Genomic DNA, 24,815 nt, shown 5'->3' on the forward strand with positions numbered 1-24,815 from the left:
GAAAATAATGTTTAAAGACAAGACAAACAGCCTTATTGTTACCTTTCATTGAATGTCTCCATTTTTGCGTAGTTCTGTAAGCTACCCTCATCAATTAAGAACTTCATGCGCTCAAAGAATGATGCCGTAATTGCTGGCGGTTGTTTTCTCAACAATATATCGATGGGCTTCGGTGACGATACACAAAGTTGATTTGTTAAGCATGCTGCTTGCGAGCAACATTCGGGATCTTCACAATCTGATAGGCCGTCTGTTTGGGGCAATTTACATAAGAAAATGAGATAAAGGAACAGAAAGAAGAAATTGTTAGGATTTGGTAAACAATGAGATGATGGGGATCAAGTTTGGTGAGTTTTGGGATTTTAAAGCGCATTTTTTGAAGGAAGAATTTAATGAGTTTTGGTCTAAAGTGGTGTAATTTACACGACTATTGGGTTTATTTGTGACACAGGTATATGATGACTGTCAAGGTTGGTCAAAAGTGGTGCGTTATACACGAATTTGGTAATTTTCAGACAAAGGCTAGAATTTAGTATTTTACTAAGCCAGGAACATGAAAGTTGTCATGGTTTGTCCAAAATGGCATAATTCACATGACTTTAGTGTTTTTTAGACACAAGTTGGCATTTTTCAGGGTCAAAAGTGGTGTATTGTACACGACTTAGGTGTTTCTTAAACACAAGTATATAATGGTTGCCATGATTGATCGAAATAGTGTAATGGACACGAATTTAGATTGAGAAGTGCCACGGGTACATAAAAATTGTCATATTTGGTCAAAAGTTAGAGTCATGGCTACATGATAATTGTAATGTTTGGTTGAAAGTGGTGCATTTTATACGACTCTAGTGACTTTGAGGCACAGGCACATGATTGGTCAAAAGTGGTGTAAATCACACAACTTTGTGACAGTTTTGACCAAAAATGATGATTTGTTCACAATTTTGAGTCAATTTTGTCAAAAGTAGTACAATTTACACGACTATGAGTCATCCATGATTAAGCCTTCATACCAATTTTATTCATACCCAAACATCCAACCCCAAAACTCATTAAATTCTTTAAAATATGCTTTCAGTTCCTTTAATTCCTCCATCCATATTCCATTACCTTTATCATTATCCTTTCCATCCTTACAGTCCTTTTCAAGTGGCAATGAGCAATCGATGCCATCCCATCCATCATAGCAACGACACTCAAACATTCCCTCCGGACCAACACGACATTGTCCATGATTGTTGCAGCTATATTTATTGAAAAATTGTAAAATAAAATCAGAGATAATTACAAGCTCGGGTATTGAAGGATATGGAGATGCTTATTGGATGTTGTGATGTAATTGACATTTTTTTATGCAGGATAAAATATTGTTGTACGTGATTCATGTGACTATTGGGATTAGTGTAGTAAAGATAAGGCTTAGCAAAGGTTTAAAAGACATCAAATTGGTCAAAAGTGGTACACAGGACACGAATTTTAGCAAAATATGCCGAAAACAGAGTATTAGACACAAATATGAGCATTTAATGTCAAAAGTGGTGTAATTTACACGAATTTGAGATCATTTGATCAATAGTAGTGTAAGGAACTCGAATATGAGCAAATATAGTCAAATTCGGTGTTAATTTAGATGACTTTGGGAATATTTGGTCAAAAATTGTGTACAATGCACGAATATGAGCACATTGTGCCTCACTATGGGATAATATCTATGAGTAGTTCACGACTTTTGGCATATTTGATCAATAGTGGTGTACAGGATACGACTAAGAGCAGAAGTCCAAAATGCAGTAGAAGAAACGACCACGTGTAAATTTCTTTTTGCATAGTGCGCATCTATTAGAACATTTGGTTGAAAATCGTGTAAAATACACTATTCTTAACAAATTTGGTCTGAAGTGGTGTTGAAAACACGATTGTAAGCTCATTTGGCTCAATAATAGTGTAGAGAACACTACTATGAAATACATTTAGTCGAAAGTGGTGTTAATTACATCATTATGGAAATTTTGGTCCAGAGTAGTAAAGAAGACACAACTATGAGGTCTTTTGACCAAAAATTATGTTGAAGACACGATTATAACCACATTTTGTCAAAAGTGGTTGAGAATACACGATTATTAGCACTTTATACCAAGAATAGTTTGGAGCCAATTTGACAGAAAATGGTGTATAGATTACTACTATGAGAGCAATTGGTCAAAAATGGTGTAAAATATTCGATTATTAGCAAATTTAGACTAAAATAGTGTAGAGGACACGACAATAAGAACATTTGGTCATAAATTGTACAGAAGACACTACTATTAGCACATTTAATCAATAGTGGCGTAGAAGACACGATTAAGATCAAAGTTGGTTTAAAATCGTCTAGAAGACACGACTTCGTGTTTATTTGGTTGAAAGTAAGATGATTAACAAATTTGGTTCTAAGTAGTGTAGAGAACACCATTATTAGCAAATTTGATCACAAAATGGTGTACAAAACACGAATATTATCAAATTTGGACAAAAGTGGTTCAAAATACACGATTTTTACACATTTTATCAAAAAAGTGCTATAAAAGACACAATTACTCATACATCAAGTCAATAGTGATGCATAGCATACGTCTTTGAACCACTTTATCCTCCTAATCCAATAAATTATCCTCAAAGACTACACAAATGTGCTTAAAATTGTGTGAAAATTCAATTAAACAATTCCCAGTTCCTTTAAGCAAGTCACTTCAGTCTATCGACATATGTATGTGCAGCATAGCATGTAAAATGTCATTAAATTAATGTAGTCATCTCCAGCATATGTAGTTATAAAATGTAATAATAATTTACCCCGATGGACATCCCTCAATGGTACAATGCTTTCCATTCCATCCGGTAACACACAGGCATGTGCCATTCTTACATTGTCCATGATCATTACATCGTGCATCACATAATTTTGTATTACATAATTCACCATCCCAGCCATCATCACATTGACATTTGTCATCAACACAACGTCCATGTGCGCCACATGCTATGTCACATAGTTCCAATGAGCAATCATCACCGCTGTATTTTGCATTGCAGATGCACTTTTGGGTATGTGGATCAAATTTGCCATGATTTGAGCAATTTGGTAAGCATGGAATGGCTGATTGATCCTCAATTGAACAGTCGAGACCGGCCCAGCCTTTTTTACAGATGCAAATGCCTTCTGCGCAGAAACCGTGATTGGAACACGTTGGATTTGGACAGTCAACTTTCTCGCAGAATTTGCCTTTGTAGCCGCGGGCACATGAACATTTACCCGACATACAGTGACCGTGACCGTTGCAGTCTGTGGGGAAATGAAAAATGGATTTGATTAGTTTTTTAGTTTTTCATGAGTTTTCCCGAGTTTTTCCGAGTTTTCATCAAATTTTTCATAATTTTACCACAATTTTCCTCGAGGTTTTCCCAAAATTATCTAAATTTTCATCAAATTGTTCCGAATTTTTCCCAAATTTTCCGAAATTTTCCAATTTTCCAACTTTCCAACTTTCCAATTTTCCAATTTTCAAATTTTCCATGATTTTTTTTTACAAATTTTCCTCATTTTCACACAAGTTTTTCTTCAATTTTCCTAATTTTAAACCATATTTTCCCCAAAATTTTCCAACTTTACCCCAATTTTCCTCCATTTTCCTACAATTTTCCCCAATTTTCCCGATTTTTCTTAATTTTTCCACTAAATTTTTTTAGTTTTTTTCAAACTTTTCTTAATTTTCCAAATTTTTATTAAAGTTTTTACAAATTTTCCTCAATTTTCCAAAAATTTTCTTCAATTTCCCCAATTTCTCCTCATTTTCTTTAAACTTTTTTTTTTAATTTTCCGAATTTTTCCTCATTTTTTCACCTGTTTTCCCACTAATTTTCTTTAATTATTCTCGAATTTTCCTAATTTTTCCATTAATTTTCCTGATTTTCCCTAAATTTTTCCAAATTTTTCCCAATTTTTCTCACCTGGAACTTCACATTCATTATGCGTCAATTGACATTCCTTGCCTTTCCAACCAGCATGACAATGACACTCGCCATTTGTATAGTCACCACGTTGATTACATAAAACAGGACAAACACTTTCGTTGCATGATTCACCACCAAAACCAGCATTACACTGGCAATGTCCACCCAGGCATTGACCGTTTCCACTGCATCCGTTTGGACCTGAATAAATGTGAGAGAGGAAAATTAGAAAATTTGTTGAAAATTGTTGTTGGGAAATTTTCAATGTTTACTGTGATTATTTTGTGGATTTTTTGATTTTGGATTGTTTGAATTGGACAAAGTCGTGTGTAATGTGCGACTATTGGTCAATTTTAATTTGTATTTTGGCTATTGTGTCAAAACGCGTGTAATGTGTGCGATTTTGGCTCATCAGAGTACTTAACAGTATTATTGATTGCACCAAAGTCGCACAACGGCAGCGAATTTTGACATATTAGCATAAATTGTCAAAAGTCGTTAAATTTGTGCAATTCTGGCTCATTAGAGCATTTAAGTGTCTAAAAAATTACACCAAAAGTTGCACAATGACAACGACTTTTGACACACATGTCTAAAATAATCACATTAAACATGACGATACATAAAATAGACATCGTCCATCCATGTCCATTTGATAGATTCTCAAAAAAATAATCAAATTAACTTACAGTTCCTCATCATTTCACCGGATACAGATGCAAAGAATGTAACTTCCTGATCATGTCCATCATCATTATACAATGATATAAACCAAAATCCAGCTTCCATAAATTTCATAACATCACGATGAATTGTTGGTTGATATGCAGCACGACTCGTACGTTGATTAAATCCACTGAGAACTTCATTAAAATCATATTGTGTATGGGTTGGTAGTGCATTACGTCTAGCATAAAAGCCAATTGATGAGCCACGCGGTATTGTAAAATTAAATTTGACATAAGCCTTTTCAGTCGTTAGAAATTGCATATTCCAATATCCATATGATGTTATGACTCGTTGTAGACGCTTATTTAATTCAACTTCAGCAAATTGCGTATTATCTGGTGGTATTGCACGTGGTCCTGGTATACTTGCGGCTAATGAAGTAAAAATATATTTTTCCATAATTAGTGATGACAACAAATGACATGAAAGGAATTTGAATGGTCATGCTATATGATTTATTGGATATACAGTCGTTGGCTTTTGTGTTGAAATTTTATATGACGTAATTTACAGATTTATGAGGTTGATGAGTGACTTTATACAATGTTCTTTTATTTTTTTTGGGGTTAAATCAATCAAGGTTGATGAATGTATTAGGTATGGATAGACACCTGGGACACTTGGTGTGCTATGTTGTATCTGACGTACCAGATACACTAAATATACCAAGTGTTCAACTTTACTATATCATAGTATATTATAGTATATTCAATAATGTGGACCTAGGTACAGTAGGTACCAGGTGTAGTAAGAGTATTAGGAATACCAGTTATACCAAATGTACGTAGATGTTCCAAATGTATCTTGCATACCAAGCTTACCAAATATGTTAGATACACTAAATTTACCAGGTATAACAGCTATTCGAAGGATAGAGATGTCTTCAGACATTCCATACGCGTGGCAATGGGCCCTCTTGCGTCCCAGCCAAGAAAGTATGAAGTAAGTAAGTATGCCAGGTATATCAAGTATACCTGGGACGATTTCTGCGGTTACGGTACGGTACGGTCCAGAAAAGGTACACATGGTATGGAAAAGTGGAATGTTTGTACCGTACCAATTCTACACTATTACAGTTCCTTTGTAATTCAATAATCAGTCAAGGAATACCACTAGAACACCATAAGTACACCATTGGTATGATGTAGGTATGCTAATATGCTATAGCAGATGCACCATTGAACCGTATCAATGGTACTATTAGTATCTTATTAGCGTCAGAACAATCAGTACATGAGATTGATCCGTTACTAAGTGTTTCAGTAATGTCCATAAAACACTAAACCAGAGTTATGATGCTCTTCAGAAATTGCCCCATTTTGTCCCCCAATTAGGAGTATCTCGTAACCTATTCCCTATTTTTGGACTATAAGTTTCAATTTCTTTAACATTCCTCGAGACTGTGCTTTCTCGAAATCTCGGTTCCGATAAATTTTCGAGATCTGGATCAATATTGAAATTATCGGGATTTTAAAGGATGAGGATATCCCGGGAAATTCCGATCCCGATCTCGATATCGAGACCAGAGCTAGAAATCTATTCAAATGTTCAACTCGGCTCGAGTCGACTTTGCCGAATTTCCGAAAAATCTCAGTTTCGTTCACGGTATTGGTCTCTGTCACGGTCATAGTCTGGCTCCTGGTTTTGATGATTTGTCAAGACCGAGACTTCCGAAAACCTCAATTCCGAGTCGACTTCAAAATCTACTTCAAGACCACAATCCCAAAATTCCCTCAAAATTTACATAACCTCAAAGTCAACCTAACCTCAACAATAGTTCCCATCAAATGCTTCAACATCCACAACCAACAAAAAAAAAACTAATTTAAAATCCTCATCACACCCTTAAAATTATTCAAATTACTTATTCATATATCTTAAAAAAATAAAAATCCATCCTAGTCATATCCTCAAACTAACAATAGATGAACGGAATACAGCAACAATACAGTAACTTTTATTACCCATAAAATAACGCTAAGAAACCCAAAAAAAATTAAGGAACAACAATGCATCAAAAAAAGGAAATGAATTTTTAGTGGAAGTCGAACTGAAACTTAACGTCGACCCCTTCTAATAATTTGTGCTGTATACAGGCATAAAAAAATATAAAATAGTGGCGAAAAAACGGAAGTGATTGTCATCACCATCATCGTCTATTCACCATTTTATTATAATAGTTTTATTATGGATCTATAAAGTAACGCAATAAATAATTTTTCAATGTTTTTTTTTGGGGTTATTAGCATAAATATAATGAAAAGGAATTAGATGATTTTTTGGGTAGATTGTGGTTATGTGGTGCAGTTTTTGGGTTAAGGGTTAGAGTGTAGGGTGCAGTTGATACTCCTTAATAGTTTTAGAAGTGGTGCACTTAGAATTGATCATTATCTAATGGTAGTTTGAGATGGAACCAGAATCAGCTAGATTTTGGATGTATGAACTCTAAAAGCCCAAAAAGACGCCTCATCCAGGAGTCCAGATTCAAAATATCTGAAATGGCCGATAAACTGGAGTCAAAACTCTAAAAAAGTGAGGTTCATCGTCCAAATTGAGTTTCTAATAAAAGATAATGACATTAAAGTCCTGCCAAGTCTGAATAAAACTAGCTTCAAGAGATATCTAAGAGAAGACATGAATCAAAATGGATATGTGTCACCAGACATGAGCGTCTTGAATAGCACAAGTCGATTATTCGATTTCAAATCTGGCCCTAAGCCTTATGCTTTCTCGAAATTGGAATTGGGACAGGAAAATGTAGGGAAATTTTCGTTCGGATTTAAAGGAAAGTACACTTGGCCAGCATGTAACATTTAACCAAAGCATGGCGTTTGGAGTTACTCTGCTTCCCAATTAGGACCAAATTCTTTAATTTTCTTGATTTTTTGAGACAAAAATGAAACTCAAGATGTAGGAAGGATTACTCTCATTTTATTTTGTAACAGACTCCCTCTTTCTACCTAAATTCAAAGCTTCTTGTCTGCGCTCCGGGGTAAAAGTAACACTAATCAAATTGAGCTATTGTGGCGCAGCACATAGGTTTCAAATTATCAGTATATCACACTAATAGTAGTACAAAACACTTTACTGAAATTAAACTAGGATCTAGACTCCAAAAAGGCATAACGGTGCCTCATTAAGAGTCCGGATTCAAAATGCCTAAAATGACTGCTAATTAGGGGTTTGAACTTCAAGAAATCCCAGTCCAGAGTCCAATTGTATCGCAAGTTGACACACAAAAAGTGGTGCACAGTACACAACTCCTGCTAACTATTAACACCTTTTAACCTCAAATACCCCAAAAAAATCAAAAACTTCTTATTCTTTTCCATTACAACCATAAGAAATATCCACTAAAAGAAGCAATTAATGAGCAAACAACAAAATAAAAATCGTTCATTATTGTATCGAAAACAGGAATTGCATGACGATCATTTGGTATGAGTTAAAATAACAACAACAACAACAAAAAATGTAAATGTACAGCCTGACTCAGCGTTATATTTAACAAAAAAAAAAAAAAATATGAGAAAATTTCTGATGATGAAGCGATGAGTTAAAGTTAATTGACGTTAGTTTTGAAATTTTATGCAATATCATGTTTGTGGTATTTCCATTAGTTTTTTTTTATTTATTTCCCAGTGCATGCAATATTGGGGTAGGGAAGAAAATTGAAGAGATTCTCTCTTTTTTTAAGTGCAAGGGATGTAAATGTCTTGTCATCTTTTAAATTGGTTGCTTAAATGGCGGATGGGAGTCAATTTCTTTGGTGCTGATATGATACTGATCTTGTGTATTACCTAAGTCTGCTAAATGCAGCATATACTGCTTTAAGTGTGTGTTACACTGGACTGTACTGTACCAGGAACAAAGAAATCAGTCCCTGAGTAGAGCCATATCCAGAAAGAGGAGGTTTGGATCAATCAATTGGGTCAATCCCTTGGATTAACTTGTTGGTTAACTTTTTGGTCAATCCTCTCAACCTTTCTTTGGAAATTTCACTCTAAATGCTCCTTTGGTATGCTCTCTGACAGTGATTCTCAAGTTGAGTTGCAAAAAAGGTGCCTGTGACAGTACAAAACAGTACAAAATCTTGATAATTTTTATGGTTTTTCTTACAAAACCTCACAAATTTTGTACGGATTTTGCCTGTCACAGATGCCTGTTTTGCAACTCTGTTCTCAACTGTTTCAGCAAGTGACAAACTGAAACAATCAAAATAAGTTTAAAAACCTAGAAAATTGTATCACGGCACATAAGTAAGCGTTACGCATAGTTTGAGAAGCACTGCTTTTAGTAAGTTAGTTGTGAGCAACCTTTTTTGAGTAAAAGCAATCTTCAATCCAAGAAATTATGTCGTGAAACACTTGAGCATCAAAAAGGAGATACCAATGTGTCACGACATAACTAAGCATTCATTAGGACACACTTATTTGCCGTGAAACATCTGAGCATTCATTTGGTCTCATCAGTGAGTCACGAAACATTTTAGCATCTTTTAGGATACACCAGAATGTCCAGACATACTTTATCACCCATTAGGATGCATCAGAATGTCTCGGCACACATGTGCATCCATGAGAACACACCAGTTTGATGTAATTCAACTGAGCATCCATTTTAGTATGTCGCGGTACATCTAAGCTACTATTAGGACACACAAGAGTGCCATGGCATACCAAACCATACATTAGGACAGTTCAATATGTAACGGTGTACTTAAGAATTCATTAAGACACACTAATGTACTATGACACACCTGAGCATCAGTCGGGACAAACCAATGTGCCGCAGCACACCAAAGCATCCATTTAAGACACTTCAGTGAGCCAAGACACACCTAAACAATAAAACACACCAGTGTGGCACGTAACACTTGAGCTTCCATTAGGACTCATCAGTGTATCATGACACACTTGAGCATCTATTTTAAGCACTTGGACACATCAGAGAACCACTGCATATTTGAGTATTGTAGAAGGTGCTGAATTATGTCGCTGCACTAAGGATACTCTATGTCATTCCAGAGCACCCATCTCCTCTTCTTGCACATTTCTTCCCAATTCAATCCCCATCCCTTGGTTAGTAACATGTCATAAATAACAAAAAAGCAAATTTGTTTCCCATCCAAACCTCTGTTATCATAAAATCTACTGTTATATCTATCACTACAATCACATAGAGAGACAGGAGGAATAGTAGAATAATCAAAATCCACATCAGTTATTGTTGATTCTGTCATTTCAGCATCACTAACAGTTACATCATCTTCATTATTATTGCTATATTCAGCCTCAGTTACTTCATGCCAATTTTTTGTGGTTTTATCAACATTTTCATCATTTGTATCAACATTATAAGCATAAATATCGCGATCATCAGCTTTTTGTTGTGCCTTAAGTGGAACAGCAACTTGAAGATGATAAACTTCTTGCTGTATAGTTCCCAATCCCTTATCCATGCCAACTGTTATATTAACTAAAATTCTTCGTTCAATTGTCTCAATTATTTCATCAATTGTCTCCTCATCATGCCCATTAACATGCCCATTATTATAAAAATTCTCATAAACTTCACGTTTATGTCGCGTACGAGCAGCCTTACCTCCAATACTATTGCCTAATGTACCGGAATCTTGTTGATGATCCGGTTGTTGATGTTGTGATGACTCAATTGGACGATTTGTTGATGATTGAATTGATGGTGAACAGTCAACTTGATTTGTATGATGACTATCACCAACTTGTTTCTCTTTCACTAGCACTGTACATGGATTTGATGTTTGATATGACCAGCTCATCATTGATGAGGCTGATAACGGGAGAAGTTTTTAAATGAATTAGTTAATGATGTCAAAAGAAATTATTGTTTTTGGGGATATGGTCAGTTGAAGTATGGATCAGTCTAGAGATGAATTCGATTAGTTTAGGGACAAGGTCAGTTAATCTAAGGATATGGGCAGTTAATCTCAGTCAGAGATAAGTTCAGTCAATCTAAGGATAAGGTCAGTTGAGCTAGATATTGGATAAGATCAGTTAATTCAGGTACAATGCCAGTTAATTTAGGAATATGGCCAGTTAATTCAAGGATAAGGTCAGTTAACCAAGAGATAGGTTCAGCTGGCCTAAGGATAAGGTCAGTTAGATTTGATACAAGATCATATAATATTTTGATTAGATCAATCATTCTAGGGATAAGACCAGCTAATATAAGGAACAAGATCAGCCAATAAAGGGAAAAGGTCAGTCAATTAAGTGATAAGTTCAGTCAATTAAGAGATAAGTTCAGTCAATCTAATAATATTGTCAGTTAATCTAGGAATAAGATCATTTATACAATGAATAAGGTCTGTTGATCTAAGAATATATTCAGTAAAAATAGGAATAAGATCAGATTCTATTAGGGATAAGGTCAATTGATCAAAGAATAAGTTGAGTTATTCCAGAAAAAGATCAATTAATCTAAGGATAAGTTCAATCAATCTTGGGATAAGTTCAGTTAATATGATGATATGATCAGTTAATCTAGAGGGTAAGTTCAGTCGATTAGGTCAGTTGATCAAGGTTAATTAAGGGTCAAGTTCTTTTTATCTAAGGGATAATTTCAGTTCATTTAGGAATAAATTCAGTTATTCCAGGGACAAGGTTAATTAATCCAGAGTTGTAATAATGCCTATTAAGTTGGAGATAAGATCAGCTAGTACAAATGATAAGCTTAGTTAGTACAAGGGATAAGGTCAGTTAATCTGGAGATAAAGTCAGTTAATGTAAGGAATATGGTCTATAAACCTAAGGATATGGTCAGTTATTTTAGGGATATGTTTAGTTCAATTAGGGATAAGTTCAGTTAAAAAAAATAAAGTATTAAAGAGCAATAGACTCACCTGACATGTAAACTAATATGGAGAATAAAATAACACATAACATTATAACTAAAATGGCCGTACACTTCCATGTGCACTTTGATGAAAATCCTTTACGAAAATTTAATGGCGTCGAATAATGATGATGATGATGTGTCTGATGTGATCCAACTGTTAAATGTCCCGTACCTAATGTATTTGTTGCACTACCACCAAATATACCACGTGTTGGCACCATCGGACCCGAATAGGCACGATCATATTGTTTAAGTGTATCTTTTGTTGGTGTCGAACATGCTGAACCGCCACTTATATTTGACTTGTAGTCAATTTGTGAACCCTTGTTAATGTCTATATGTAGACGTAGCAGGAAGACGTAGCAGGAAGATATGGAAATAAATAAAAATAAATCAGTTACGGTTATGGCATTCATGACTGCTTTATGCTGTAAAATGGAAAGGCTTTTTGATTAAGTGACGTAACCCACAAATAGACCCCAATCTCAAATCCCTTATTCTCATTCACACACAACCCTACTCAACGCACAACAGGAAAATTATTCTTTTTAGCGCATTTTTGAAATTTTTTTCAAAAAGGTAGCTTAATAAGACACTTTGTTCGTTCGTTCGTTCGTTCGTTCGTTCGTCTGTTCGTTCGGCTGGAACGCGAGATCTCGAAAAACTAGACATTGTAGAGAGCTCTGGTTTGTTTTAATAGCTTCGTTCTATCAAGTTATTGGGTTATCGGTCATTTAGAAGTTTCAAATCAACGCATAAATACTATAATTAACAGTTTTTCATTTTCAAATACAACAACAACAAAAACAACAACACGTTTTTTCATTGTTTTACAGTGTTTTTCAATGTTTGTCGATGTTTTTTCAGTGTTTTCAGTGTTTTTCACTGAACAATGTTTGAATTTTTTTTTTTACCGTTATGAGTTTTGAATTATGAAAATCCGTTAAATGATTAAGTTCTTAAATTTGTGGAAGTTTTATATGGATCTTGTTTTAAGATCTGAAAGTTACTTGGATCTTACTGGATCTTGTGTTTTAGTTCTGAAAGTGACCTAGATCCTACCAGATCTTGTTTTGTGGGCCAGGAAGTAAACTGGATCCTACTGGATCTTGTTTTTTAGGTCTGGAAGTGACTTATTAATCAATTACTGATCGCTGGGACAAAAATGCGCTTAAGTCCCTCGATCAATAACACGAGGACTTTTGTAATTTTTTTGCATCCTTTTCCGAATTTTTTCGGGGCGTTGAGAATTGTTACATGTGTCAAAAACAACAATGACCATGTGCCAATTAATAAGCACAATCAAAACTAGATGAATGTCATTTTCTCTCGTTAACTTCCGGAAATTTTATTTTGTGTAATTGATGTAGTTGGAAATTGGATGAGATGTATTAATGATGTCGATTGATTTAGGGAAGGGGATGATATGGACATTAGGAGGGAATGAAGGGATTAGGAGGGAATTTGGACATTAAGAAGGAATTAGACAAGGTCAGGGGTATGATCAGAATGGGTAGAGTAAGGGGTTCATGATTTTTGCATGAAATCGGAACACCTAGAAGTCCTCTAGGATACTCAAATTAGGAGGGTCGACTCCAACACCCCAAATTAGGAGGGTCGACTCCAACACCCAAATTAGGAGGGTCGACTCCAACACCCAAATTAGGAGGGTCGACTCCAACACCCCAAATTAGGAGGGTCGACTCCAACACCCAAATTAGGAGGGTCGACTCCAACACCCCAAATTAGGAGGGTCGACTCCAACACCCAAATTAGGAGGGTCGACTCCAATACCCAAACTAGGAGGGTCGACACCATATCCAGGGGTATGGCCATTAGGAGGGTTGACTCCCAACCATGTGCTAGGTCAACCCCTTAACCCCAAGTACAGGGGCAACCCCTCAAATCCCCAAAAAACCCAAAAAGACAAATCCCAAAAATCCTCACAAAACGGAACCAATTACCGTCAACATGATGAAGCAGCATACAGGAAGTAAGACAATATTGTTCACAAAAGACGTCTGATGTGCTCATTATCAATATGATTTTATCAGCACAGATATTGAACAGAAATAAGTCGGATAATTAGACGAACAATTGCACAAAAAGTTGGCGGAAGCTCATCAAATTTAAGGAACAAAGCAACAAAGAGTTGAGGAACAACAACAAAGCAGCAAAGGATGAAGAATTATTGAGTATGAACATGTTCAAGACACATATCAAGCTAGGGGAGGAAGACATGATGTGCATTTGTAGACAAGAAAATTGTAAAAAATGAGTTAAATCATCCCTTGAAACAATCAAATTTATCACTTTCTGTCTTTTTTTTTGGAGACGACGGCTGTGGGTAATTGAGGACATGCAAATTTCTTTTAAAGGATTTTTTTGTTTTTTGAGATGTTGTTTGAATTTTAAAGTGTTGTGAGGATGCAGAGGGTGAGTTTTGGGTGTTTTTAGGGTTTTTGTTGCAAGTTTTGATTTGGAATCATTGCGCAAAAGTCTAAGATTTATGTAGATTGGCTCTAAATGCACTCTAAATCAGTCGTGTCAAGCCAAAATAAATCAAGCTGAGCCCAACCGAGCCGAGCCGAACCGAGCCAAGTCGAGCCAAGCCAAGCCGAGCCAAGCCAAGCCAAGCCAAGCCAAGCCAAGCCAAGCCAAGCCGAGCTATACTAAGCCTAGTCGAGCTGAATCAAACCCAACCGAACGGAGTCGATTTAACCAAAACCGAGCCAAACAAAGTCACTCTAAAACAATCTAACCTGAGCTGAGCCAGTCCAAACTAACTCAAGTCAAGACAAGCCAATCTGAGTCTAGTTAAGGAAACATGAAGAGCCAAGCCGACTTAAACCAGATTGAACTGAGCCATGCTGAGTTAGATAGAGCCTTGCCTAATCGAGACAAACTAATTAGAATCGAGCAAAGTAGAGCTGAGCAGAGCCAAATTGAGTCAAGCCGAGACAAATCAACCTTAGCCAAGCCGAGAAGACAAACAGAACTTTGCCGAGTTAAACCAAGTCGATCAAAGTCGGACTGAGCCGAGCTAAGCCGACGCAAATTAAACCAATCACAATCGAACTAAGCTGAACTGAACAGAGAAGATGTGAGCAAAAATCAGCTGAGCTGAGCAATGTCAGGTCGAACAGAACTGAGCCTAGCCATATGGAGCAGATTCGAGCAGAACCGATCTGAGCTAAGCCGAGCTTTACCAAGTCGAACAGAGAATCGTCTAGTCGAGTCGAGCCGAAAAGAACCAAGACAGGTTAAGCTGAGCTAAACGCAACCAAGTCAATTCTGGTCGAGTTGAGCCGAGCTGAGTCAGTTCGTGATGAACCGAGTCATACCAATTCGAGCCGAATTGAATCGATATGTGCCGAATCTAACCGAACTGAATCGAATAGAACCGAGTTGAGCCGAATCAACACGAACTGAGCCGAACCGATTTGAGCAAAGCCAAAATGAGCCGAGTCTTAAAATTTGTGTTCTTGCTATCCAAATGTGCTGTTTAAGATACATGACACACTTTATCTCTATTCATTCAACATCTTAATTATCAAAATGCTTCATCAGCAGTTAAAAATCCACGACAAAGTCTCCCAAACATCACACAAATACACTTCAATTAATCAGCATCATTCCTCGAAATATCAAGCAATCTTCACGACTTAAAATAGACGTCAAAAACCTTCTTCTACCCCAAAAAAAGTACTTCCTTCCAAGGAAATGATATCGACCGTAAAAAATGCTGATAAATAAGACATAAAGTAAGAAAAATGACAGCACATCGTCTCATTTACTCCTTGAAAATTTTTTGAAAAACTTTTTGAAAATTTAGTTCCAAAATTCATCCTTAAAGCATCCAAAAATAAGCACATGACATTGCAAGAAATAAAGCCATTAAATGTCATTTTTAAGGCACAAGAAATGGAAAACAAAAATAAACTTTTTTTTATGCTTTGTTGCAAAAAAAAAGCGAGAATTTTGGCTGTTGTTGGAATTTCACCGACACCAACACAGCTGTGGAGCATGCAATTGTACGCATGTGTGAGCACATGGATGTGAAGATTTTCATGCAGTTTGAGAATTGGGGAAGTTTTGGGTTTTTGATGGGAAAAATTGAGGAAAATTGAAAATTTTGATGGAAAATTGAAAGAAAATTGAAGGAAAATTCGGGAAAATTGAAGGAAAATTTAGGAAAATTTGGGAAAAATTATTAAAAAAATTGTAGAAAAATCACATAAAATCTCCAAAAAAATCAAATTCAATTCAACTTGACAGCCATTCAATCAAGTCAACTTGACTCAAATCTCACCAACACACCCAAATCCCACACCAACACAACATCAACGTGTAATAAAATTGTGTAAATTTTCACAGGGGATATTTTACGGTTCAAAGAGCATGAGGCAGCATGAGAGACGTAAAGGAACTGAATGAAACACGCCGTGTGATTTAAAATATTCTATATCTTTTTTTTGCATACCAATACAATCACACATGTGTCTCACACACACAGACAACAGTCACACATGCATGCAGGCACAAAAAAAAAATAACATTTTCTCTGGTTCACATCATTAAAATGAAATCTTTTCTCTTCCTTTCCAATTTCTACTTTCTTTTTTACTTTTTTTTTGTTTTTCATTCGAATTTCCCTTCATTCTCATTATCCTTCGCAGCGACATTGTCGATGTGCGGGGGTATGAGAGGAACAGAAAAAGGAAAAGCATTTTTATTTTGTTTCCTATCCGTTTGTTGTAAAAATGAATGTTGTTGAGCTCTGTTGGGGGTTCTGATGAGTTCGTGATTTTTGAGTTTTATTTTTTTAATGGGAATTAAGGTGGAATTTATGTAGTTTTTGATGTTGGAATTATCAATCATTAGAATTGATTTTTTAGTTTGGAAAATTTGAATAGTCTTTGGAAATTTTTAATCATTTATACAAGATTTTTATACATTTTATTGATATTATGTTGCAATTTTCATTATTTACAAGTAAAAAGAATGTCCTATTATATGAAAAATATGTCTGAAATGGACGATAATACGCGATTAATACAATAAAATCCACAAATTTAATTGATTATGTAAGGAAATTTACGTATTATAAGAAAAAAATGTATTATGTGAAGATATGTTCGTATTATACGAGGAAGTTTACTTATTGTACGAAGAATTTTGCGTATTATACAAAGAACTTTGCGTGTCATACAAAGAATTTTACGTATTATACACATACATATGCGTATTATACACATAAGTTTACGTATTAAATGATTGAATTTGTGTATTATTTGAAGAAAATTGCGTATTATACAAAAAAATCTATGTATTATTTTAACAAGTTTGTCTTAAGTTACTATGTGAATAACTATACGAATAATGCAAGAGATTGTTAAGTTATTATATAATGCTCTTAAGATAGAGAGGGATTGAGATTGAGATTTTGGTTACCCCAAACGACGGAAATACTTTGATACAAAGAAGGGGTTCAAAAAGTAGATTTTTATGTAATACGTAATAAGTGAACGGTATCCAAGACAAAATTACATTACATTTTAAGTAAAGAAATATTCATTTTAAATGAGATCATGTGCGCATAGGACAAAAAATTTATACACATAATGCAGGAGAGTTTTCGCATAATATGAGTGAAGTTGCGTGCAATACAGGATACTATGAGTACAATACAAGAGAATTTGCGCATAATATAAGGGAATATACACCTTAAGTGAAAAATCATACATTTGGTAGAAGATAATGCGCGTATTATACAACGTTTGATTAATTTCATATTTTTGTATGAACAATGCGCGTATTATATGATTGAATGTGCGTAATTTAGGGATTCATTATATCAATCACTAAATGCATGATATGAAGTTATGTATGCATCTTTTTAGTCAGATGTGTGGATTTTTCATGGTTATAGAAGTCATGACTGTCACAAATTCTTAAGATTAGGACTTCTTGCCTTCAATTCAGCGAACAATACACACAAAATTGATCAAATTAATTCAAACATATTTCTAAAGGTTATGTCAACAATTTAAAATTGATTCGCAACTATCGACAAAATGTTTGGATCAACAAAAAGCAACGATATTGAATCAATATTTATAGAGAACCCATTTTTGGTGTTATTGATTATTATTGTGTGTACACATCACACGTTTCCCACTTGAATGTAAATAAATAAAATAAATAAATAAATAAATAATGATAATATCCGTAAGTCCTTTAAATATTTATTTATAATTCAGCATCTAATCATTAAAAATTAATTCCAATTTTTTATGTGTAAATTTCCAACAAGAACCGCCATTATTTCATCATTACTGTGCAAAGTTCTTCCAGTCTTCTTTTTTTACAGCTTTCAGCTTCCTGTGTATGTTTTGATTTCAAGTATCAGTCTCTTTATTTTTTTATGCTCCCTGACTGCCTGCCTACTTATGAATAATACAAAAATGCTTTGAATACATTTTCTCTGTTACATCATTTTTTTTGCTGCTTTTTGCTTTTTATGCTGTGCGCTTTTCTGTGTTAGACTGTGCGACAGCAGATGACTGCACATGTAGAAATTTATTTGTCTGGCTTTTTATGCAAAGGAGGTAGATGCAGCTTGGGGGTGGTGGGGGGTTTGATGCATTTATGGATGCAGTTTTATATGCAAATTATGCTCAATTTTTTGGATTCTCTAGGAATTCGTCAAGATTTTGCTTTAATTTTGTGGAGGTTTTGATGACTTTTGAAAAATTTTCATGAATTTTGAGAAATTTTTGCCAATTTCGTGGAAATTTTGATGAGTTTTGACAAAATTTAGTCAATTTTGCCTCAAAGTTGTCAAATTATTTAAACTTTTGCACAATTTTTGTTGAATTTTCTTGGAATTTTCATGAATTTTCAGCAAGATTGCTTTCAATTTTGACAAATTGTCGTCAATTAAGTGGAAATTATGAAGAATTTTTGTCAAAATTGTGAAAATTTTGCTAAATTTCGGAGAATTTTGTTCAATTTATCTTCAATTTTGAAGAAGTTTCGATGAATTTTTGAGAATTGACATCAATTTGGCCTCATTTAAGCCTCAATTTTGTGGACTTTTTGAAGAATTTTGACGATTTTTTATGAATTTTGTGGAAATTTTGCTGAATATTGAAGAAATTTTGAGGAATTTTTCGCAATTTTGACAAATTTTCGTAATTTTTCCTCAAAAAAATCTCAAATTTCACCAAATTTTCCATCTTCTTCCTAATTTTCCACCAATTCCCACTACACCCCGCACCATCCAATTCATCCCAAACATTTCTCATTAAAAACTTAGTTCATTTCTCCATCATTGTTCTCAATAGACACTAAACACTAACTCAACTCTCACATACACACATACACTCCCCTTACACATATTGACGAATGTGAAACAATAATCAAACAACTTTACACGCTTTAATATTTCCTTTTTTGCAATTCTTCATCCGTATATCATTTAATGAGTCTCTTCCTTTGCCTTTATACAGTATAAAGCATAGAGATAGAGATTTTACGCTCCTTTAAGTTGAAGAATTGAAAGAAAATTGTTTGAGGATTTTTTTGTGTAAGTTGGGAAAGTTTTGTGTGTGGATTTAACGTGAGGGGTCAGTTTAGATTGGGGTTGGATAAAGTTAATATTGTGGTAAATTAGTGAGTTAAGGGATAAATTGGATAATATTGACTAGGGAGACTTTTTGAAGTTTGTGAGATATCGGAGAATATTTGGAGAAATTCAGGACATTTTGAGGATTTGTCGGAACTCGTCGGTTCAGAATGGTCAGCACGGGTTGGATTTTGGAAGTGCAAAGCTGATCAGAATGATAAAAAGTGATGAAAGTTGATTGAAAATCGACAAAAATTGATCAAAAATGTCAAAAAATTGGGAAAATTGATGAAAATCTTTGAAAATTTAACCAAAAATTCTTACAAATTTAACAAAATTTCTAGAATTTTCATAAAAATTTTCCAAAATTCAGCAAATTTTTAATAAAGTTGACAAAAATTTAACAAAATTGAGGAAAATTATTGAAAATTCATCAAAATTTCCACTTAAACGCTAAAAAATTGCCTAAAAATTAACCAAAATTGACTCAAATCCGTTCAAAAATCATCAAAATCTATTCAAAATTCATTCAATCAGCTCCCCCACCCCCAACCCAAGTTCCCCAACCCAATCCTCAATCTCAATTTCAATTCACTCGCATCACTTCACTTCATTAGCATCTATTTAAAAATTCATTTCCATTTTCCTTATTTTTCCTCCTTTAAAATTCACAAAAAAAAGAAAATTTTCGCAACATAACAAAACAATTTCAGCGACATTCGCACTTCGCTCTGTCGTCTTTTTTTAGTGATGGAATATAAATAACAATGACAATTTATATCATCATCATTATCATCTTAAAAAGCAGCAAAAGTTTCACGCTATGTGTAGCATGTATAAATGAGATGAAGAATAAGAAATTGGAAATTATTGCAATTTCATTTCATTTCGTTTCCGATTTCACATGAAAATGAAGCGGGAAGGATGTGAAATTGGTAGGAAAAAAAGTGTCAAGTTGAAGATGGGAATAGAGCGCATTTTTTTGGGATGAGCGAGACTCAGACTGAGGTTGTTTTGATGCTCGACCGCTCGTCTGGCTCGACTTGACCCGACTAGAGCTCGACTAGACCCGACCAGGGCCGACTATACCCGACAAAACCCGACTAGACCCGAATAGGCTTGACTAGAGTCTCGACTAGAGCCTCGACTGCTTGACAGCTCGACTGTTCGACAACTCGATTGCTCGACTGCTCGACTGAGCTGAACTGAGCTGAACTGAGCTGAACTGAGCTGAACTGAGCTAAACTGAGCTGAACTGAGCTGAACTGAGCTGAACTGAGCTGAACTGAGCTGAACTGAGCTGAACTGAGCTGAACTGAGCTGAACTGAGCTGAACTGAGCTGAACTGAGCTGAACTGAGCTGAACTGAGCTGAACTGAGCTGAACTGAGCTGAACTGAGCTGAACTGAGCTGAACTGAGCTGAACTGAGCTGAACTGAGCTGAATTCACTATCAGAACTCAAAGTAACCTCAAAATTTGAATAAAAATTAAACTTAACTCACCTCAACCCCAACCCTCCCCTGAACAACAGCCAAACTAAACCCTCTAAATCCTCACAAATCACTCTAAAAATTGTGCTACAAAAATATTGTGGAAGGAGCAGGAATAGAAAAAAAAAGTTTTCTCATTTCAATTTAAATGTATGTAATTACTTACAATTCAAAAAAAAAAACTTCTTTTTTATTCAAAACTTTTTCCCCCTCAACAGTTTTTCTATGCGAGCAGCAGCAGAAGTAGAAGAGACGACAGAGAGAAGAACACAATCAAGTGAATATGAATGCAATATATGAGTCTGTAGACTATTACATGTGATGCGGAACCCGAGTAACATAAGAGGGTGGTTGTCATGGTGGAGCAAGGGGGGTTAGGGGAGGGTAAAACCCCCTTGTCCCTCAATTTTGACGAAATTGTTGAATTTTTTTTTTTATTTTTTGAGTCTAAATTCCATAAAACCCCTCAAAATTGCACTCAAGATGACCAGCCCCTTGCCTTTGGTTTTTACCCTAAAATCCTAAAATTCCCATCAAAATCGCTGCATACCCTCCTTGTGATGCACTCAGTCTTCCCAACAATATAGCGGTGCAGTTGCACAGCGACTCATTGGTGTAGCGTCGGATTGACACCCCGAACACTAGCACTGTGCAGCTCGGGCTACACTTTTACATCACTTCATTTAAAAGTTTTCTTCTTTTTTATCTCCACTTCTTTTTTTTTCCCTCGTTTCTGTCTCGTTAGATCCTTTACTTTATGTTTATTTGTGCAAAATATCTAGATATTATTACTAGCGCGTATGTTATGTTATCGGGGGTGGATAGTTTTTGATAGGGGAGATGTGTATGGATGGAATTTGGATGATGATATGAATTGAATTTGGAGGGGTAAAGAGGGGTCCCTAGCAAGGCATTGACACTCTTCATCCGCTTTCATCCGACTCATACAAATCTTTCATCCGGATGAAACGTGTGTCAATGACTTGGTCCCTAGAGTATAGGGAGGCCCATCAGAGTAGAAAAGGGAAGAAGGGCAGATTTGGGGAATGTCTGGAAATTGAGTAATGCTTAGGGAGGGGATGCAGGGGCAAAATAGCAAAAGGGAAGGGTGTGCAAGGCGTGGAGTGGAATCTGAGGGGTGAAGGTCTGAAGGTGGGAAACTAGAACTAGAAGGATGGGTAGGGTGGGTAGGGTGGATATTGAGAGAAGGTTGACAGTAGAGCAGGATCAGGTGACAGAGTAGCAAGAGAGTAAGTGTGAGTTGCAATTTTGCTACTGAATCCAAATTCTGCTTCCTGATTGAGTCATTTTGGTTCACTTTTGACCAAAGCACTTCAGTGGCATGTCTAAAAATCTCAATTTCCCCAGATTACCTAACTTCCAAACACACCCCAACTTGAATGACTCACTGTTCAATTTGGACAACTGTTTTGGATGGCTGAACGATGTTGGAACGCCCAATATTTATCAAAAAAAATCTGTCTCGTACATTCGAGACATATAATAAAAAGGATTGACAGAAAGGTTATAACAAGCTCGAGGGGATGATCGGAAAAAAAATTAATTCTTGATTTCATGCATAACAATTTTTATATTTATTGATTGGATATGATGAAGAAAGATTTAGTGAATTTTTTGGTCAAAACAATGCCAAATGTGGAGTTTGAGCTGAAAATTCAGGAAAAATTCAAATTTTTAACGGCTTTTTCAACTGAAATGTTAGAAAATTGAGTTCATTACTTAAGATGCATGTGATTAAAGCAGATTTTAGCAAGAAATTCAGTTAGGAGATGAATCAGGGATGAGTAAGAGAGCTGGAAGGAGGTAAGAGGTCAAGAAGGTTAAGGGGTGTGTGGTTTGATGCCATTGAGCAGATAAGTCACCTGACACCTGACAAAAGTGACAAATTTGACAAAATTTGTGATAAAATTGTAAAATTTTGTAATCTGAGTTGCTGCTTGTAACTGGGGGGTTTCAATCCCGGGATCAACCCCTACTTGTAACCAACCTACCCCCTCTTCCCCTCCACCCCCTTCTTTTATTCCTTGTCCAAAATTAAATGAACAATAATTAATTTCAATAAAATTCGTCCCATATATCAAAGTTAATTAAACAACATTTAATAAGATCAAATTAATCTCAATTAACGATGCATAATAACAGGACATCCAACATCAATTTTTTTAAAAAAAATTTTGCTTCTTTTTTGTGTGTAATTAAATAATAATTAATAACCTTATTAAGCATGAGTGAAATCACTGTGTATGTCCTGTAATCATCAGTCATGTTAAAGGTCTTGTGTCGAAAATTTTTGGATGAGAATTTGAGAAGAATTTGTCGGAAGTTAAGTATACATCATAATCAGGAGTTGGAAGCATTGAAAGTTGATTAATTTGAATAAAAAGGATTTGAATTTTTTTGGGGTTTATTTGGAAGTGACGTCTAAAATTCATCAAAGTTCAAATCAGAATTGGCAATCTTTGGAGCAGAATTGGATGGATTTTGGGAATCAGAGTTCAAAATGGAATCCTGGCAATTGTCGTGAATTCGAGTAGAAGTGCCTCATCATTGGAATCATGCCAAAGACCCCAAGACTGCACCCAATACACGAACCGAAATGAGATTTGTAACTAGAACTAGATTATGAGTGAATTATGAGTCACAGTTGGGATTATTGGGTACTAAAGTATTAAGCCATATTGTTCCCCAGTCTCTGGATTACACTGTAAGCTTAAATTGACATCATATATGCTCAAACCCCATTAAATCTCCCAAGAAGTCCAAACATGTCAGTACCAAAAAAAGCTTATTTTTTCAATTAAATCCTCTTCAAAAAATTCCATCTTTTTTTTTGTGTATAGAAACCAAAGAATTGCCTTTAATTGATCAATTATAGCCTAAACATCCATCCTTGATCCCCAACTAGAAAAAAAATCAATTTTCAATTCCTCACAAAAATTAATCATAGCAAGCAAGAAAATTTTTTAATTAAAAAAATTGTTTTAGACTTTTTTTGCTTTAAACTCAAAGGAAGTGAAATTTTTCCTTCTTCTTTTTGATGATTTTTCATGAAAATTTTTCCTTCTGTTTTTCCTTTTACATCAATTGAAACCTCACCAAGAAAAAACAGAAAAAAAGTCTGTGAAAGATGAGGATGGAGAAAAATTTTACTTCTAACTTTTCCAATTACAAAATAGATTGAAGTGCTTGGTTTAAAAAAAACAGAATATTGTGGAAAAACAGAGAGAGGAAGGATGAATGGATGTACATGAACTTACAAGGAAAAAAAAATATTTATTTCAAATTAAATGAAATAAAAAGTGCAAAAATTGGAAATGAATGGAAAAAAAGCTAATTTTTGGTGTATAATACGCACCCAATGCGCACTTTTCGAGGTTAGTATTATAAGAGATACAATTTAGATCAGTAGTGGGCAACCTATGTGTAGTGGCACACAAATGTGACGTCAAAAATTGTTGGAAATGCCACGAATTGTAAATCATCTATGATTTTAATCTAGTTTAGTTACCAAGGTTTGCTATTACTGATTCCCTTGATGAACAAGGGGTGTATCCAGGGGTATTGGGTATCAAACTACACTGAAGCAGAAGAGAGCAATCATTCGGCGGGTCTGCATGCCTAATCTAGACTAAACCCCATTTAAATCCCCCTCCAAAATACTCATCCAAACACCATATAAAGACCAACTTTATTCATTTCCTCATCAAGCTCAATTCCACAAAAATGTGTGAGAATTTTTTTTATTTTCATCCTGACTGAAAAGCTACACAAAAAAAGGCTAAAAAACACAGAATCGAATGTGTGGGGTAGGAAGAAAGAAGCTTTCACATTTTGATTTCCAAATTGGATAATTTGTATCCATAGCTTTTGCCGTAGCTGCTCTCACCCGCAGCGACATTTTTTTTTTATTTTTTATATTTCCCAGGGTAGTGGAAATGAAATTAATCGGCAGTCAAACGTTTGATTTTTTTCTTCCTTTTTTTCTTTTTTTTGTTCTGCAAATGAACTTTTTGGCTCATTTTATTTCTCGGTTGTCGATTAAGTCACGCTGGTGTGACGATAATAATTCTTAGTC

The 24,815-nt window shown here is 35.1% G+C and overlaps 1 protein-coding gene across 2 annotated transcripts in view; it reads right to left on the bottom strand.

Moving 5' to 3' along the window:
* Ten-m (teneurin transmembrane protein Ten-m) overlaps positions 1 to 24,815 on the bottom strand; it is a 175,220-nt gene that overhangs the window by 22,003 nt on the left and 128,402 nt on the right. For both annotated transcript variants that reach the window (XM_070649070.1, XM_070649069.1), the window contains exons 4-10: positions 11,603 to 11,932; positions 10,324 to 10,530; positions 4,680 to 5,090; positions 3,988 to 4,191; positions 2,833 to 3,322; positions 1,111 to 1,244; positions 43 to 250 (exon numbers count right to left, since the gene is read on the bottom strand). In XM_070649070.1, coding sequence (XP_070505171.1) covers positions 43 to 250; positions 1,111 to 1,244; positions 2,833 to 3,322; positions 3,988 to 4,191; positions 4,680 to 5,090; positions 10,324 to 10,530; positions 11,603 to 11,932 — 1,984 coding nt within the window. The remainder of the gene's footprint in view (positions 1 to 42; positions 251 to 1,110; positions 1,245 to 2,832; positions 3,323 to 3,987; positions 4,192 to 4,679; positions 5,091 to 10,323; positions 10,531 to 11,602; positions 11,933 to 24,815) is intronic.

The sequence above is a fragment of the Chironomus tepperi genome, unplaced genomic scaffold (genome assembly GCF_022539635.2).
Source record: "Chironomus tepperi strain 1889 unplaced genomic scaffold, CSIRO-AGI_Ctep_v1 contig_419, whole genome shotgun sequence".
NCBI lineage: Eukaryota > Metazoa > Arthropoda > Insecta > Diptera > Chironomidae > Chironomus > Chironomus tepperi.